This window comes from Centroberyx affinis, unplaced genomic scaffold, assembly GCF_046629955.1.
Source record: "Centroberyx affinis isolate AG114_WGS23_722 - 3 ecotype Tasmania unplaced genomic scaffold, CSIRO-AGI_Caff_v1 ptg000278l_1, whole genome shotgun sequence".
NCBI classification, from domain to species: Eukaryota; Metazoa; Chordata; class Actinopteri; order Beryciformes; family Berycidae; genus Centroberyx; species Centroberyx affinis.
Genome location: NW_027278957.1, coordinates 331,743 through 346,479, shown reverse-complemented (window position 1 = coordinate 346,479; position 14,737 = coordinate 331,743). Strand labels below are relative to the sequence as shown.

The 14,737-nt window shown below is 41.4% G+C and overlaps 3 protein-coding genes across 5 annotated transcripts; 2 read left to right on the top strand and 1 right to left on the bottom strand.

The window, feature by feature from the left end:
* Positions 1-882: 882 nt before the first annotated feature.
* Positions 883-5,704, top strand: LOC139638726 (phosphatidylinositol-specific phospholipase C, X domain containing 1). Of its 2 annotated transcripts, XM_071512777.1 has the most exons (8): positions 883-1,243; positions 1,583-1,719; positions 1,997-2,139; positions 2,229-2,357; positions 2,757-2,912; positions 3,004-3,184; positions 3,299-3,441; positions 5,615-5,704. In XM_071512777.1, the coding sequence occupies exons 2-8, from the start codon at positions 1,596-1,598 to the stop codon at positions 5,675-5,677; spliced, it is 939 nt and encodes a 312-aa protein (XP_071368878.1). In that variant the 5' UTR covers positions 883-1,243; positions 1,583-1,595; the 3' UTR covers positions 5,678-5,704. The 2 variants fall into 2 exon arrangements, with proteins under 2 accessions (XP_071368878.1, XP_071368877.1); XM_071512776.1 differs by lacking the exon at positions 5,615-5,704 and having other exon boundaries at positions 3,299-4,460.
* A 70-nt stretch (positions 5,705-5,774) lies between these two features.
* Positions 5,775-10,384, top strand: LOC139638752 (phosphatidylinositol specific phospholipase C X domain containing 1). 2 transcript variants are annotated; one of them, XM_071512788.1, is made up of 6 exons: positions 5,775-5,914; positions 6,519-6,655; positions 8,621-8,749; positions 8,867-9,022; positions 9,144-9,327; positions 9,772-10,384. In XM_071512788.1, exons 1-6 carry the CDS (start codon positions 5,824-5,826, stop codon positions 10,017-10,019), a joined length of 945 nt encoding a protein of 314 aa, XP_071368889.1. In that variant the 5' UTR covers positions 5,775-5,823; the 3' UTR covers positions 10,020-10,384. The 2 variants fall into 2 exon arrangements, with proteins under 2 accessions (XP_071368889.1, XP_071368883.1); XM_071512782.1 differs by having other exon boundaries at positions 9,114-9,327.
* A 40-nt stretch (positions 10,385-10,424) lies between these two features.
* On the bottom strand, positions 10,425-14,248 carry gtpbp6 (GTP binding protein 6 (putative)). The gene is made up of 10 exons (XM_071512775.1): positions 13,451-14,248; positions 13,233-13,370; positions 13,073-13,143; positions 12,853-12,983; positions 12,419-12,489; positions 12,163-12,321; positions 11,826-12,034; positions 11,150-11,298; positions 10,837-10,989; positions 10,425-10,694 (listed from the first exon to the last, which is right to left on the bottom strand). Exons 1-10 carry the CDS (start codon positions 13,863-13,865, stop codon positions 10,568-10,570), a joined length of 1,623 nt encoding a protein of 540 aa, XP_071368876.1. The 5' UTR covers positions 13,866-14,248; the 3' UTR covers positions 10,425-10,567.
* Between the last annotated feature and the right edge of the window lie 489 nt (positions 14,249-14,737).

Sequence of the window (14,737 nt, the reverse complement as noted above, 5' to 3'; positions counted from 1 at the left end):
GCAGAATATTTAACCCACATTTTTGGTCGGACATAAATTTTATGGCCTAATTACACATCAGTAGGTAGGATCAAGCTGATGTAAGTTATATAAAGCTAGTCTCTCAGTTCATATTAGATATGAACTATAGAAACTGTAGGCTTACAGTTTAAGGGTGTAAATCAATTACTGTATGAACACCATACAATAATACAAATGTACAAAGATACATTGTATAGGGGGTAAAACAAAAGACACAATAACTATATACACAAGGGTTAAGTGTATTTAAATAGAAAAAATATATAATGCTTCGCTCTACTGTTTCATATGATGTGGCATTTTAAGGTAATACTCAAATTCTAGTTTGACAAGTAAAACGTTTGGTTTTTTTTCATTTGCATTTATGTATTATTCAAAAAATATTATTTGGATCAAATATAAGTAAAATGTCTTTACTATTAAAATTAACCCTTACATAGGCTATGTGTATCTAAAAGAGATATGTTCAAGATCCATCCAAAAAATTGTGCAAATACAGTACATTCATATAGAACAAATCAGCTATAGGTTCATTTTCATTATGACAACAAAGAAAACACACTTAACCTACATCAACCTGCCATTATCTGGTTACCTGGACATATTAAATGCATATTTTTTTAAATTTTTTAAAAGATACTTCGCGGATTTCATTGGCACTATAAGCCCAGGTCATGTAAAAATAGCAGACTTTTTTTTTTTTTTTTGCAGTGGGTGTCCGATGTGAGTAGAAACAATTGATTGGTCTCTTTAAGAAGAAAGCCTCTCGTGCATCTGCTGATCACAGTCAGCAGGCCAGTCGCCGCCCTCCCTGCTCATCCTGCACCGCGGGGGGGAAACACTCACTCACTGTGGGACTCTTTCAATGGTGATGCGTTTCAATGGAGCGAGCGACCGGCGTGCTGTATGTGGAAATGTATTCAATTCACCGTTTGGACGATTTCTGTTGTTGTTTTAGTTTAATTGTTGGATTGTGATGCGCCTAGCTCGCTTCATCCCGGGCTCTGCAGGTGTAGAGGTAACACTACAAGACTCCGCAGGCTGTAGGAAGCTGCTGGAAACAAGGACACACTTTATCGCCCTAATCAAACCATACATTTTTTATACAGCCATGACATTTTCTGGTGGTTCGGGATGGATGAGTTTTCCTGGCACCCCCTTCTAGTTTTAGCCATCCGATTTCCTACTTTGCTGAGGAAGCAGCCGCTGCGTACTCCATCGTGTAAGTGTGCGATAAACCGAAATACAGCTCACATTGTCAGACGCCGTGTGTGTGTGTGTGTGTGTGTGTGTGTGTGTGTGTGTGTGTGTGTGTGTGTGTGTGTGTGTGTGTGTGTGTGTGTGTGTGTGTGTGTGTGTGACACTTCACTGTACAGCATGAGATATGATGCTTGTCCTAATACTTGACTCCTGGAATCAAAACCTATTGGGTCTGTTATACCTAAAATAATGTCCCGATGTGACTCAATGGCTGTGCCGGGATAGAGCCTCAGACTGAGACATACTGGAGTGTAATTGTTACTTCCACTGCCCTTTTATCTAATTCACTTATGCTCTGCAGACTGGAGCTAACCATGTCCTCAGCTGTGGTGTCCGATGTGAGTGAGCTGAGCCTGAGAGACCTGCCAATGGACAGCTGGATGGCTCATCTGCCCTGTGCATTGTGGGACATCCCCCTGAGCAACCTGGCCATCCCGGGTAGGAAACTCCCACTTCAGCAAACATATTCCTGTGTTGTTTGATGAAGTTTGTGCCAACAAATATTAGGTGACATTATGTCACACAGGGATTTTTCTGACTCATGTATACAGCCTCTGTGGTCCATCTGGGCACAGAGCCCACTCCAAACAATTTGATAGCTTAAGCCCTCTACAAATTTTTTATACAACTATCCTAGCTATTACACTAACTCCTCTTTAGTGTAATAAAATAATCATGTCTAATGATGAAAATATGTGTATTTCTCCCTAATTAGGAAGCCACAATGCAATAACCTACTGTCTGGATATGAATGACAGATCCCCTGTAGATCTTACTCAGCCTGATATGCTTCAAAAGTTGGACAAATACATGAAGCCCCTGATCCGTCCATTTGTTTACAAGTGGGCAGTAACCCAGGTAACCTATGAGAGAAAGGGCCATATCAGCCAGTATTTGCCACTGTTAATAACAAGTTATGTATAAGTTGTGCATCCTCTGTCCTGCAGGAGTCTACGATAAAGCAGCAGCTGGACTGTGGGGTCAGATACTGTGACCTGCGGATTGCACACAGACCCAACGACAGCTCTACTGATCTCTACTTCTACCACGGCGTTTACACCACACTCACCGTGGAGGTACAGCAAGAACTTTTAGACACACTGCACTACACACTACGCTGAAATCATCTAGAAGGATAACTATGTAAAGATAACTATAACCTATAACGATACAATGTTGCTCAATCATTCACACTACAACAATATCTGTGATAAGTTCCTCAGCAAACGAAGCATCACTGCAGCGAGCAACCGAATTCTCCTGCCCCCTTCTTCCTTACAACTTTAGTTTGATTGGTTGAAAATGTTTTATCGCTGTCTCTGAGATTGCACCAAAAATATGGTTATGGTCATTATTTTGGATGTGATCTTTATAGTTATCGTTCTAGATGTCCCGTTCTAAAGGTCCTGTTAATATAATAAAAGATTGAGTCCTGTTTTAAAAGTAGACTGTGCCCACTTGTGTTTTCCTGACAGACTGTCCTGCAGGAGATAAGAGAGTGGCTGGACACTCATCCCAGAGAGGTGGTCATCCTCTCCTTCAGCCACTTCTTGGGCCTGAGCCAGGAGCTCCACATGCTGCTCCTCACCACCATAAGGAATGTGTTCGCCTCAAAGCTTTGTCCCAAACCGGTACTGTTTCTGTTTTGTATGAACACTTGACAGGCACAAAGATAACTGACAGATAACTAAATGTTGTTTCCCATTATTCTGTTGCTTTCAGGAATTAGTAACTCTTCGAAACCTGTGGGCTTTGGGCTACCAGGTGATTGTGTCCTACGAACACAATATTGCCAACTGTCACAGTGACCTGTGGCCACATATTCCTTACTGGTGGGCTAACAAATGCAAAGCAGAGGCTCTTATTGAGGAGTTTGAACACAGAAAACAACATGGCCGACCAGGTAATTTACTGCTGAGTTCAATAGCTTACATGCACACTGGTGAAGAACAAACCTGATTTACTTTGAGGATTGTAAAATTGATTTATTTATTCACGTGTGTATTCTGTTTTGCAGTAGGTTTATTCGTTACGGGAATTAATCTGACGGAGGACCTAAAGTACATCTGCTCACACCCAACCGAGTCCCTGAAGGACTTGGTGATGTCCACATATCCGACCCTGCTGAGCTGGGTGAAGGAGCAGACGCCCGGCTCCAAGGTTGGCTCTCTCAATATAATTGCTGGGGACTTTATCACAGAGAGCCAGTTTGTACCAACTGTTGTTGCACTGAATGAGAAATTATTGAAATGGTCCTCATGAGTTTTGCAATAGAAACCTTTACTAATATGCATTATTCTACTGAAAATGTGAATTACAGCATGAAATACACGTGTGCTTGTTTTGTCGAGAGGGAGAGAAAAATACTCAAGTGACTTGAAATAATTTAAGATATAAATGCACTTCTTTGAGACAGTGAAATGTACATTTCTGTCTTAAAGCTGCTTGAAAACAAATCTTGGTATCTTGACCTGCACCTATTTTTTGTATTTGTTTACATTCATCCCACTCCTTATGCAATGTACTGTATCTGTTTTCACAAGTCAGCAAAGTGGGCAGTTTTATTATGTTACTGTGAGCTAAGCAATAATGATACAACTAATCTCACCTTAACTTAGGCATTTTAGATTTGCAAGCACAAAAAAATGTTACACGGTTCAAATGAGCACATATGACTGTCATGTAGGGCACAAACTTTTACAAATGTTGAGTGGTTAGAAAGTTTAAAAAGTAGCTAAATTGTAGTTCCTACATATATCCAGTCATTATGTATATGTATTTATCCATAGAGAATGTTACACCGACATAGGAAGAGACTAAACGTATATAAAGTGCATGGAAAACGTCTCCGCATGAACCCAGCATTGACTGTTCCACATCTGAAATTGACTTGACAGTTTAGGCCTTCATTTCAAATAATGCTGCACCTCTGTGCCTGTGGAGATCAGCTTTTCCAATAAACAAGCATTTTTAAGCAAATAATCCTATTATTGCTTTATTTGTTGACCATCCAGAGGTACAAACAATGTATTCTCACTTCCTGTAATAGTACTAAGCCTAACAAAGCCATGGTATTTGCATCCAAGAGGTAAAACGAGAAAAACTACTTACTGTTAAGTGTGCTGGAGTCTTTCCAAAGAATGAACTCAAGAACCTCTCACTAAAGTACTTTGTGTTGTAACCGGTTGTAATCTCCTGCCATAGAGTGGGAGTCTTCTGTTGGTTTGTTTGGCGGGTCTGAGTAACTTAGGTAACATTAAATTCTTCATTAAAGGAACTAATTGTGTTTCACAAGGTGCAGTTTGGCTTTTGATAACTTTTTGGTCAATACACATAAAGTTTATTGTATAGTTAAAATATTACCTGGTCTAACTGACTGTACTAGATCTGAACAGTAAATAAGTGTGAGTGTTTAATTAGAGTAGACTCCACTGTAAAATCTAATACTGTACATCAAAACAAGTGCACAAAGTCAGTTTCCCAATACTTTTCAATGGAGCTGCTCTATATCATGATGATATCACTTCACATGTTTTGATTGGACTCTTTAGACCATTTAAGCACTGTATGATAATTGCTAAACTGAGAGAAACAGATTCTGATATGATCATTTTAGCCCTGTGTGGACAAACAGTGTGTTTTTCTTAAGGAAAGACTGCAGTAACACCTGAGTGTCATATACTTAACTCTTAGAAAATGTACTTTGCAGAGAGGTTTTTAAACAGTCTCTAAGGGATAATTCACTGAAGTCACATGGGAGCCAGTCATTCATGAAGTAGGCTACAAACTGGTCTAGGTTACATTTCTACACTGCCACAAAAGAGACTTCTAGGCTGTGGTAGAAAGAGGGAACTGTTCTGGGGTCAGTTCAGTAAATAGGCTACACTGTCAGAAAAAAAGATACCATGGTACATTCTTGTCACTGGGACTGCAGCCTACGTGTTTTGTCAAAACTACCAAAGTAGCCGGTATGGTGAAAAACAGGCAAATCGTTCATGAAAACACCGCTGCTAGCTAGGCCAGATGCTAAATTTAACGAAAAAATCGTAAACAGCCCGTGTTTCAGTTAAGTCAGCTAACGTACGTTACACTGCCAGAAAAAGGTAACGTTACACCATTGTACCTTTAGTCACTGGCTTAAAATAGGAAAATAGCCATTGAAAGGCTCAGACAGATGTGGGCTTATACAGTTAGCTCAGAGCATAACGTAAAAGCCATCGTTTTTAGCCGAGTGTTTTAGAGTTACACTGTCAGAAAAGGGTAAACAATTTGATTGTTGGTTAGTGCTGTAGCGTTACCTCTTTTTGGACGGTGAACCCTTTTCTTCTGACAGTGTATTCTCGCTTCGCAAGATGAACCAGGAAATTCAAAGTCTTGTCGTCTCCCCCCGTTTTGAAGACGATGATCAAAGGGAATCAGACAGAGGAACCGGTAAGTATCGATCAAATGATGTCTAACCTGAACAGTCTGCTTGGGTCCGGTCTGTGGGTCCAGCTTGGTCTGAGAGTATCTCCGACTGGTCTGTGAACGGGACCGTCCGACATGGATTATAGGAGCCAAAATTACGAAGAATGGATGTCAAGTTTACCCGAGGAGCTGTGGGACATTCCCATAACAAATCTCGCCATACCTGGTAATTTGAAGTGAAGACTTTTTCTGTCTATTTAAAGTTTAGCCGTATAGACCTGATCATTTAATAAGTCTTAGAATGATACTGTACAAATATAACAGCATAGGGATGTTACAGGGATATTATAGTGATAGCACAGGGGATATATATATAAAAAAAAAAAAACATTTTAAGTACGACTAAAATCACTATAAACTCAGTACTGAATACCACAGTCAAACTCTAAATCCCTATAGGAACACAGTGAATGTACAAAATATTAGGGACAATAGGCTATCCAGGCAAAAGTTATTATCCCTTATTGATTTCCCTTATTACATCTATACCAATTGCGAAGGAGATGTAGATAAAGAGAAACAGACGAGTTGGAGAAGGATTAGATAACTGAGCTGTGGATTGTGCAAAAGTTGCTGCAACTCAATCAGGAAGATGATATTTTGTGCATTCAGTGTTATAGGAATACCTTAGTGAGTTTTAGGGTAGGTATGATTGTCTGAACTTTTGGTTAAAAACAAAACAAAAAACCTACTTATGACCAATATCAAAACATTGCTATTAACTTCATAACCTGAATCTAAAGGACTCTAATTGAACCTATTCACACCAGGGAGCCATGATGCTATGAGCTACTGTCTGGACATAAACTCGCCCTTGGTCAGGTCCGAGTCGGACACTTTCAGGCTCCTGGATGGACTTTTCTACTGCCTCACGAGACCTGCAATTTTTAAATGGGCTACTACACAGGTATGACACATGGGAAAAGTCCTACATACAACTTACAGGGTCCTGACAATGTGCAGGTGTACTTTACTGTGTAGCTACCTCAGCTACGTTAAAGTGATAATCCTCCAAGTTGTTGTTTTTTTATTTTGGCGACATCTTTGGTGATAAGCGGTCAATGCTGTGATGTTTTTGCACTGCACTCCTCAGAGAAATATTCTGAGGTTGTTATTGGATTTACCTAATGAACTTGCGGTAACACATATTAACTATTAAATATGGGGTTTCCCTCAATAGTTTGATAATTTCTCTCAATAATATGTGATACTAGCACCTTATAGCCTAAGCCCCATACTGAGCAAAGCACACTAAAACCCAATTCATGTGCAACAACTTCCTTACTGACTGCTATAAGCAATAGTTACGATGCTATTGTGGAAAAACTCATAGTTTATCACGTATACTTGTAGAATACAATAGTGCAGAATAAGGTGCTAACAAGTGGTTTGTAATGACTAATAATGAACCAATACACTACTAATATGCATGTTAATAAGAAACTTATTGTGATTATAAGTGTTACCGAACTTACTTACTTGCTAACGGCGCAAATAACCAACTTTGCTGCCCTGTTTAGAGAGGGTATGCTGATATTACATCTTTAACCTTAAAGGACCATGCTGACTTTTCGATGCTAACACTTTAGCAGTAGGCTATGTTACGTACTCTTTGGTGATTAGCATTATCCTAAAAGTACGGTGGCCGAGACAGGCAATCAGCGCTACATGAACTAAATGCACATGGCAACTAAAAAGCGTGCTGCAACAAAGGAACACTACATTAAAGCAATATTCAGCAGCCTGAACCGGACCAATCAGCAACACACCACCTGCAACTCATTAGACACACCCACTCCAGGCAAGAGAGATAGAGACACACCCACACTCGATACGAGAGTGATAGAGACACACACACTCTCCATAAAAGAAAGAGATAGAGACAGTACAACACAGTATACCAACACACACACACACACAAGGTCATAACACTGCTGTTGCTGCTTCCGTAAACGCATCACTTCCTGCACAGTAGAAGATTTTTCCCGGGAAAGTCCTACCCGACACCGGGGTCGCATTCAGCCCTGACAAAACGTAGCAAAACGTTTATTTAAACGTAAACGGTGGTGCGTTGAACACCCTGTTGTGTTACACCAAGCGTTGCAACTATGGCAGCTGAGAAGGCCAGTCTTTGCATTCTTTTCGAAGAATTTTCGGAGCCTGATGAAATCGGTTTAAAACTATAAAATACTTACGACAAACATGTCTTCTAATTAGTTAAACTGTTGCAGACGCCAAGCTGCAGCGGACGCATTTGTAAAGGACTTTTGTTGGATCCATTGAGCGCACTGCCTTTTTAATACGGCGGGTTTATATACACGTCGCTGCTGATTGGGTAACACCTCTGACACACCCACCAAACCAAAACGTACCTCAAAGCCCGTTGCACACTGCTTCACACCGTTTCACACCGTTTCGAGGAAACATGACGTTCAACCCGGTAACCGTAGCAAAACGGTGCACACCGTTTTCAGATTGAACGTGCCCCGGGTGTTTAGAACAGCAAATGTAAACGCTTGCATAATCTGGGTATAGGTTGACTCACTATGGTTTGGTATTAATCAGCAAAAGAGTGTAGCAAACAAAAATGTATCAATATGAAAATGTCACAGATTATTACTTTAAAGACATTGCCACATTGTTACAAAGTGTGCCAGATATTCCCAGACATGTGCTTTGTGAACATGGTTTCCCTAACAAAAAATCACTATAATGTTCCTAAAGGAGGTACTCGATGTACCTGTAATATTCATATACCTTGTTTTACTGTGACATTTGTATAGTATCTTTATAAAATTCATTATATGATTACTATGGTTGTTTTTTCATAAGTGCTGCGATACATTTTGAATCGCTCCTCCTCTCCTTTCAGGATAAAAGTATTGTGGAGCAACTTTCAATGGGAATTCGGTTCTTCGATCTCCGCGTTGCACACAAACCTTGTGACTCATCCAACTACCTGTATTTTACACATGTGATATACACACATTTAACAGTTTTGGTGAGTAAAAGGTTCTCCATTGGTTATTTGAATAACATGCTTCAATTTGGGCTTAATTTACATAAATTGTACATGTACCAATGTTAAACATATGTGTAAAATTCCTCTCCTTCACAGGAAACACTGATGTCTGTTGCCCTATGGCTGGAATCTCACCCAAAGGAGATTGTTATCCTAGCTTGCAGCCATTTTGAGGGGCTGAGCGACAAACTCCATGAATCATTCATTCTGTCCCTGAAGAAGCTTTTCGGTTCAAAACTCTGCCCCCGACAGGTTAGTTTTGTCCTTGCACAGCTGTTACGGCAAATTCTGTCTCCTCTGCTTCCAGATTTACACCCTATAAACTCTATACACCCTATAATAGGCCTTACAAAGCACCACCTGGCCCACACAGGAATCAGCCCTGACCTTGCGGAGTCTGTGGGCATCTGGTCACCAGGTCCTGCTGTCATATGAAGACCAAGCTGCAGCCAGACATGAGGAGCTGTGGCCTGCCATCCCGTACTGGTGGGCCAACCAGCCCACAGCACAGGGAGTGATCAGTTACCTAGACTGGCAAAAAGACATGGGGCGTCCAGGTGAGTTTCAGTTACAGCTTGGCCCAGATGTCTTTTATACACTCTTAGCTGGACTTTCTTACAATGAATGGCAAAAGGAGAATAATCTTAAATTTCTAGATCACCTAATTTACAAGCAACCACTAGTAAGGATTGCAAAGGTCAGAGAAATATAATAGTGCGCTGACAATATTCCTTTGACTGTAGGATGATCACATAAGAGAGAAGTGCTAGGAAAGAAAGAAATATGAGTAAAGGAGTGATAGAGGTGACGATTGAAGGAGATGATTCAGTGAAGAGAGAATGACATGAGATACATCTTGAACAGATGAGTTTTCAGATTGTAAAGAGAGATCAGGAGTAACTGTGCCGTTCTGACCTGACCTTGTGTTACATTTTTAACAGCAAAGATACCAGTGTGTTTTCAGGAACATACTATTTACTAATCTATGTCATTTTGTCCAGAGGGGTTTTTTGTCGCTGGTCTAAACCTGACAGCTGATAGGTATCACATCGCCGTGCACCCGAAGCAGTCTCTGCGGACGCTGACCTTGAGCAACTGGGAGAGTTTGCAGGAATGGCTGGAGAACCAGAAACCCGGGTCGGACGACAACAGCCTCAACATCATCGCAGGAGACTTTGTGGGGCCGGTCCCATTCTGCCCACTGGTCATTGCACTGAACCAAAAACTTCTACAGAACACTACCAAATAGATATAAAAGCATTATCAGATGTAATATTGTGAATTTTATGCCATAAGAACTAATTCCAAAACAGCCGATGTATACCTCGTTCCTTCTTTTCCATCCATATTTCTATCAAATGAAATGGATTGTTATCTACATTAGAGTTTTTACTGAACAAAATATGTACTAAAAATGTTTGGAATATTTGCCGTTGTTGAGATGAGTTTTTATACTTCTTACATCCAGTAAAAGTGTTTTTTGCACCAGTAAGTGAACTGCACAGTTGTATTGCTGCAGGATACAGTTACAATATGCAATGTATAAATACGTAGTTCATTGATTGTTTACAATAATGTACATCAGAGACATGTTGTGGTGTTTACAAAATATTCAAATACACACACTCACAGAGTTTTGGTTTATTATGCTGTTTGTTGTTCATCGGTAACCAAGTTAGCTTTTTGCAGGGCCGAAAGAAAGAGGCGTTTCCAGTCTCTTGGTCCAGTCTCTTGGCACCTTAACTTACTTTTGACATTCTGACAGACAGTAGAAAGGACCACTCTCCTGCTCCACTGCTATCTGTCTGTGAACAGTTTCTTGTAACGTCCGTAAGCAGCCGCGCTGATGATAACTTTGACAACAGCCGAGCCTTCATCTGCAATCACATGCACATCCTGAACTGTGGCCTCCTTGTACAGCCAACTGTGGATGAGGGAATGAGCAAAGATGCAACCATACACAGACACACACACACACACACAATAAGAATGCTTTCTTATTCTGAACACAATACCATGATGACAGTGACTACTGCTCAGCTACAGTTAAATCAGTTTAATCTCACCTTAACTGGGAAGTGCTGAGGTTAACTTTGAGGTTTAAAATGTGTTTTCCGGTAGACTTTACAATCTCCTCTTCCACCACTTTCTTCAGCTCATCGAGGCCGTGCTCTTTCAAGGCAGATATGGGCAGTGTGTTCGGCTCTGAGGAGTGATAGCTTAGAAGGAGAACAGACAGAGCATCATAAAATTATTTGACTATGCAACTCCTCTCTCGACTGAAAGTACTGGCTCCCTTCAATGGCATTCTTGGGCTGGTAAATAAAATGACGGGGCTCGTAATAATAATAGCCATATGAATAGGATGTTCGCTCTTACTTGTCAATGAGGTCGACTTTATTGTGGACTTCTATCATGGAGCTCATGAGCTTGTCGGGGATCTGCAGGTTCTTCAGGACATTTAGCACATTCACCTTCTGATTCACCGTCTCTGGATGACTGATGTCTCTGACGTGAATTAACAGGTCCTGGAAATAAGGAAGAGACAAGCACTGGGTCAAGAAGTCCTTCTCTAAAGGATCTCTTTTGAAAAATCAGTCACACAACAGCTGAAGATGATCCATGAGCCAAACACTCTTCAGGGTTCCCACATCTTTTCACTGATGAAATTCCAAAACCGTTCCAACCATGGCTTCTCCATGATCCCTTTTCAAATTTCCATGACCACATTTAATGAGACTGAATTAAAAAGTAACCATCAACTACAGCAACTTCAAGCATTAGTCGGCAACCTACAATATCAGCCTCAGCTTTTTGTGACATTTTACAGTATTCAAGGAAAAAAAAAGTCAACCTCACAAATTTTTAAACTTTTAATGACTTTTTCTTCTTTAATGTCTTAACTTTTCTCCCTATTAGCATTTTTCATAACTTATCCAGGCCTGGAAAATATAATTTGTGGAAACCCTAACTCTACAATTATACTTTACACCTACTTTTCTGTGTGAACAGGAAAATAACTTCTGAATCTACAATATGAGCACTAAGTACATACAGAGTGTTTGACATCTTCCAGGGTGGCAGAGAAGGAGTCGATGAGCTGGTGGGGCAGCTGGGACAGGAAGCCGATGGTGTCCACATAGAGGACGGTCATGCGACTGGGCAGCTGACCGGCGTGGACAGTGACGTCCAGGGTGGCAAACAGCTGGTTTCTGGGCTGGAGACCGCTGTCACCAGTCAGTGCTTTAATCAGAGTAGTCTTTCCTGGACAGACAGAGGGAAAATAATAAGACGATGTATTCAATATCATCAAACTGGAGACTGCTATAATATCACATAATATCACAAATGCTCCAACAGTTACACTGAATCCAGTGCTTCCTGTCTCTCACCACAGTTGGTGTAGCCCATAACAGAGATGCTGGGGAAGTCTTTGTGTTTGCGCTGAGATCGCAGCAGGTGTCTCTTTTTCCGCAGCCGCTCCAGCGCAGAGCGGATCTTCATCTCTCTCTCCTTCAACAGCCTCTGCTGGACTTCCATCAGCGTCTCACCTGAAGAAAAATCACCAAGCTGAAGCTCCTCCTGCGGCTGGGCCGATCAATATCTGGCACACACAGGCACACTGTGGTTTGAATGCAGGGACTTTACCTGAACCCCCGATGTATCTGGAGCGGCCGCCCTGCTGATCCAAGTTTGCCATTTCATTTTTCAGACGAGATCTGCCAACAACAGTTATTGCTGTTCAGTGAGAACGCATTATGGCATCGGATCAACACAATTTAAAAGCCCAGTCAGTCTTTCTTGCCTATGTGATATTTTGCACATCCTTTTATCCATTTGAAATGATCTCCTGTACATGTTCAGTTGTGACCCGTTGTGTTTTAGTGTTTTATATGATGCATTTTAATTGTTTATTTGTTGGTGTGGTAATATTTGTGATGTGATTCTTGTATGTTTCTCCTGGCTGCAGCCAAATTTCCCCTGGTGCGACAATAAAGACTTGAACTTGAACAAGCAGTATAACAATCTATGGCTGAAATTGCAAAAATGTGAATGATGTAAATTTTGAAAAGCAAAGTTACCTCAGCAGTGGGATCTCTGCCAGTGATATTTGTAACTTGGCCTCCTTCGTTCTGGCGTTGCAGCGGAAGATGTGAAGCACCATTGAGTATCTGTCAAACACTTTCACCCCCCAGGCTTCCTCCAGCTCCCTCTGTGTGGAAGGAAAACGTATCAAACTCGGATGGGTCTAAGCGTATGAAACCTTTCTACACAGACAGGGAGTGACAGAGATCAGCTCACCGCAGACAAAGCGGACAGACGCTCCACATTGACAAACACAGCAGTGATTCTTGGTGTTTGCCTAATTCTCTCTGGGGGGGGAAACAAATGCATAGAGGATTAACGTTAAGCCATACAGACTGACTCATGATGGCGAGTAATATCTAAGAGAGATGCAGACCTGTGAGAGCCTGGAAATTCCCCTTGCCAAATATCCTCTTCTTCTCTGGTGTCTTGGTGGAGAGGACGATCTTGTCCACGACTCTCCAGTTGTCTAAGGTGTTCACCAGCCCCACGGCCTCCGCCATCATCAGCTCAGCTGCCAAGGAAAACCTCACGTGAGTATGGAGAGGGAGTGAAATAAAACCTCTGATATAATCTGCCTGCTTCTCTTCTTACCTGTGGTCAGATGCTGCTTCCTGCTTCCCCACTTCACATCGGGGTGAACGATGAAGACCCGGTGCTGTCCGTCTCCAATGCCTGCGGGAACCTGCTGCAGGAACAGCTCATCCACCTCACTGTCCTCCATAAAATCTTCATCCTCACCCTCCCCATCCTCCTCCTCCTCCTCCGTAGATCCAGTATGACGCCCACTGCTGAAGTCATCTCTGCTCTTCAGCCTGCATGCAGAGAGGGCAAAAGCTCTTGACTGCAGGAGGGAAACACCTTTCAGCCCGTGTCGTGACATGGCAGCAGCATGATGGGATGTGCTGAGGCGTCTGCAGGCTGCTGCTGCTGCTCTCTGCCAGCTGTATGGGCAGCAGACCCGTTGGAGGACTGGCAGCCACGCTTCAAGTCTCTTTACTGCTGTCATATCGCCTCTGACAGCTTCCTTGTTCAAGTCATCAGGACTCCAGTGAGCTAGCTATATATGCAGCATGACTTCACACTCACCTCTGATCAGACAGTGTTAATTTAACTAGTCATACAAAAGTTAGGTCAGTCATCAGCTCATGGTCAAGGTTTGTTGTTGGCGTCGTCCTCTTCTTCTTCGTGGCTTTTACCGGCGGTTCACATCCTCGTTCGTTGCATTACCCCCATCTATTGGTTTCGTAAATTACTAATTATGTAAATACTAGTAATGAAATCCTCTCCACTAAACCTGTATCCTTCAAGAAATCAATCAAAATCCCACAATTCCTTGCATTCTCTGCTATTTTTTTTCACGCTGTTTTCATTGTAAATTCCTGTTCTCCACTCTCCAGCAGTTTGTTGTTGGCGTCTTCCTCTTCTTCTTCTTTAAGTTTATTAGCGGATCTCAAACCAACATGCAAGGTGCACACCGCCACCTGCTGTACCGGAGTGTAGAGTCATGGTGCTAAGCCATCTTTTTACTTACAAAAAAAACATTTATCTATTCTATTTCCTAAACTTGTTTATGAAAGAAAACTTACTCATCTCCCATGTCGTCGGTGTCTAAAATGCAATTTTAATTATTTCAATCAATAAAGTAGCCTACAAGTCAGGTAGAAAAAAAACTGACAGCATTAACATTATACATAAATGTGACAAAACACAAAGCAAAATGTGTCTAAAATGCATGCAGCTGCAGTCTTCTCTGCTGCTCCACATCATTTCGGTCAGGTTTATAGATTTGTAATTTGCATTAGTTTTGAGTCTATCTATCTATCTATCTATCTATCTATCTATCTATCTATCTATCTATCTATCTATCTATCTAATCTC

What these genes read in the sequence shown, in the direction of transcription:
- LOC139638726 (XM_071512776.1), top strand. Translation starts at nt 1,596, where the DNA reads ATGTCCTCAGCTGTGGTGTCCGATGTGAGTGAGCTGAGCCTGAGAGAC. An exon ending in ACACCACACTCACCGTGGAG is followed by an intron (nt 2,358 to 2,756) that starts GTACAGCAAGAA and finishes TTTTCCTGACAG; the next exon opens with ACTGTCCTGCAGGAGATAAG. An exon ending in AAAACAACATGGCCGACCAG is followed by an intron (nt 3,185 to 3,298) that starts GTAATTTACTGC and finishes TCTGTTTTGCAG; the next exon opens with TAGGTTTATTCGTTACGGGA.
- LOC139638752 (XM_071512782.1), top strand. Translation starts at nt 5,824, where the DNA reads ATGGATTATAGGAGCCAAAATTACGAAGAATGGATGTCAAGTTTACCC. An exon ending in ACACACATTTAACAGTTTTG is followed by an intron (nt 8,750 to 8,866) that starts GTGAGTAAAAGG and finishes TCTCCTTCACAG; the next exon opens with GAAACACTGATGTCTGTTGC. An exon ending in CAAAACTCTGCCCCCGACAG is followed by an intron (nt 9,023 to 9,113) that starts GTTAGTTTTGTC and finishes ACCCTATAATAG; the next exon opens with GCCTTACAAAGCACCACCTG.
- gtpbp6 (XM_071512775.1), bottom strand. Translation starts at nt 13,865, where the DNA reads ATGACAGCAGTAAAGAGACTTGAAGCGTGGCTGCCAGTCCTCCAACGG. An exon ending in GCAGAGATCCCACTGCTGAG is followed by an intron (nt 12,490 to 12,852) that starts GTAACTTTGCTT and finishes TGTTGTTGGCAG; the next exon opens with ATCTCGTCTGAAAAATGAAA. An exon ending in AAAGTCGACCTCATTGACAA is followed by an intron (nt 10,990 to 11,149) that starts GTAAGAGCGAAC and finishes TCTCCTTCTAAG; the next exon opens with CTATCACTCCTCAGAGCCGA.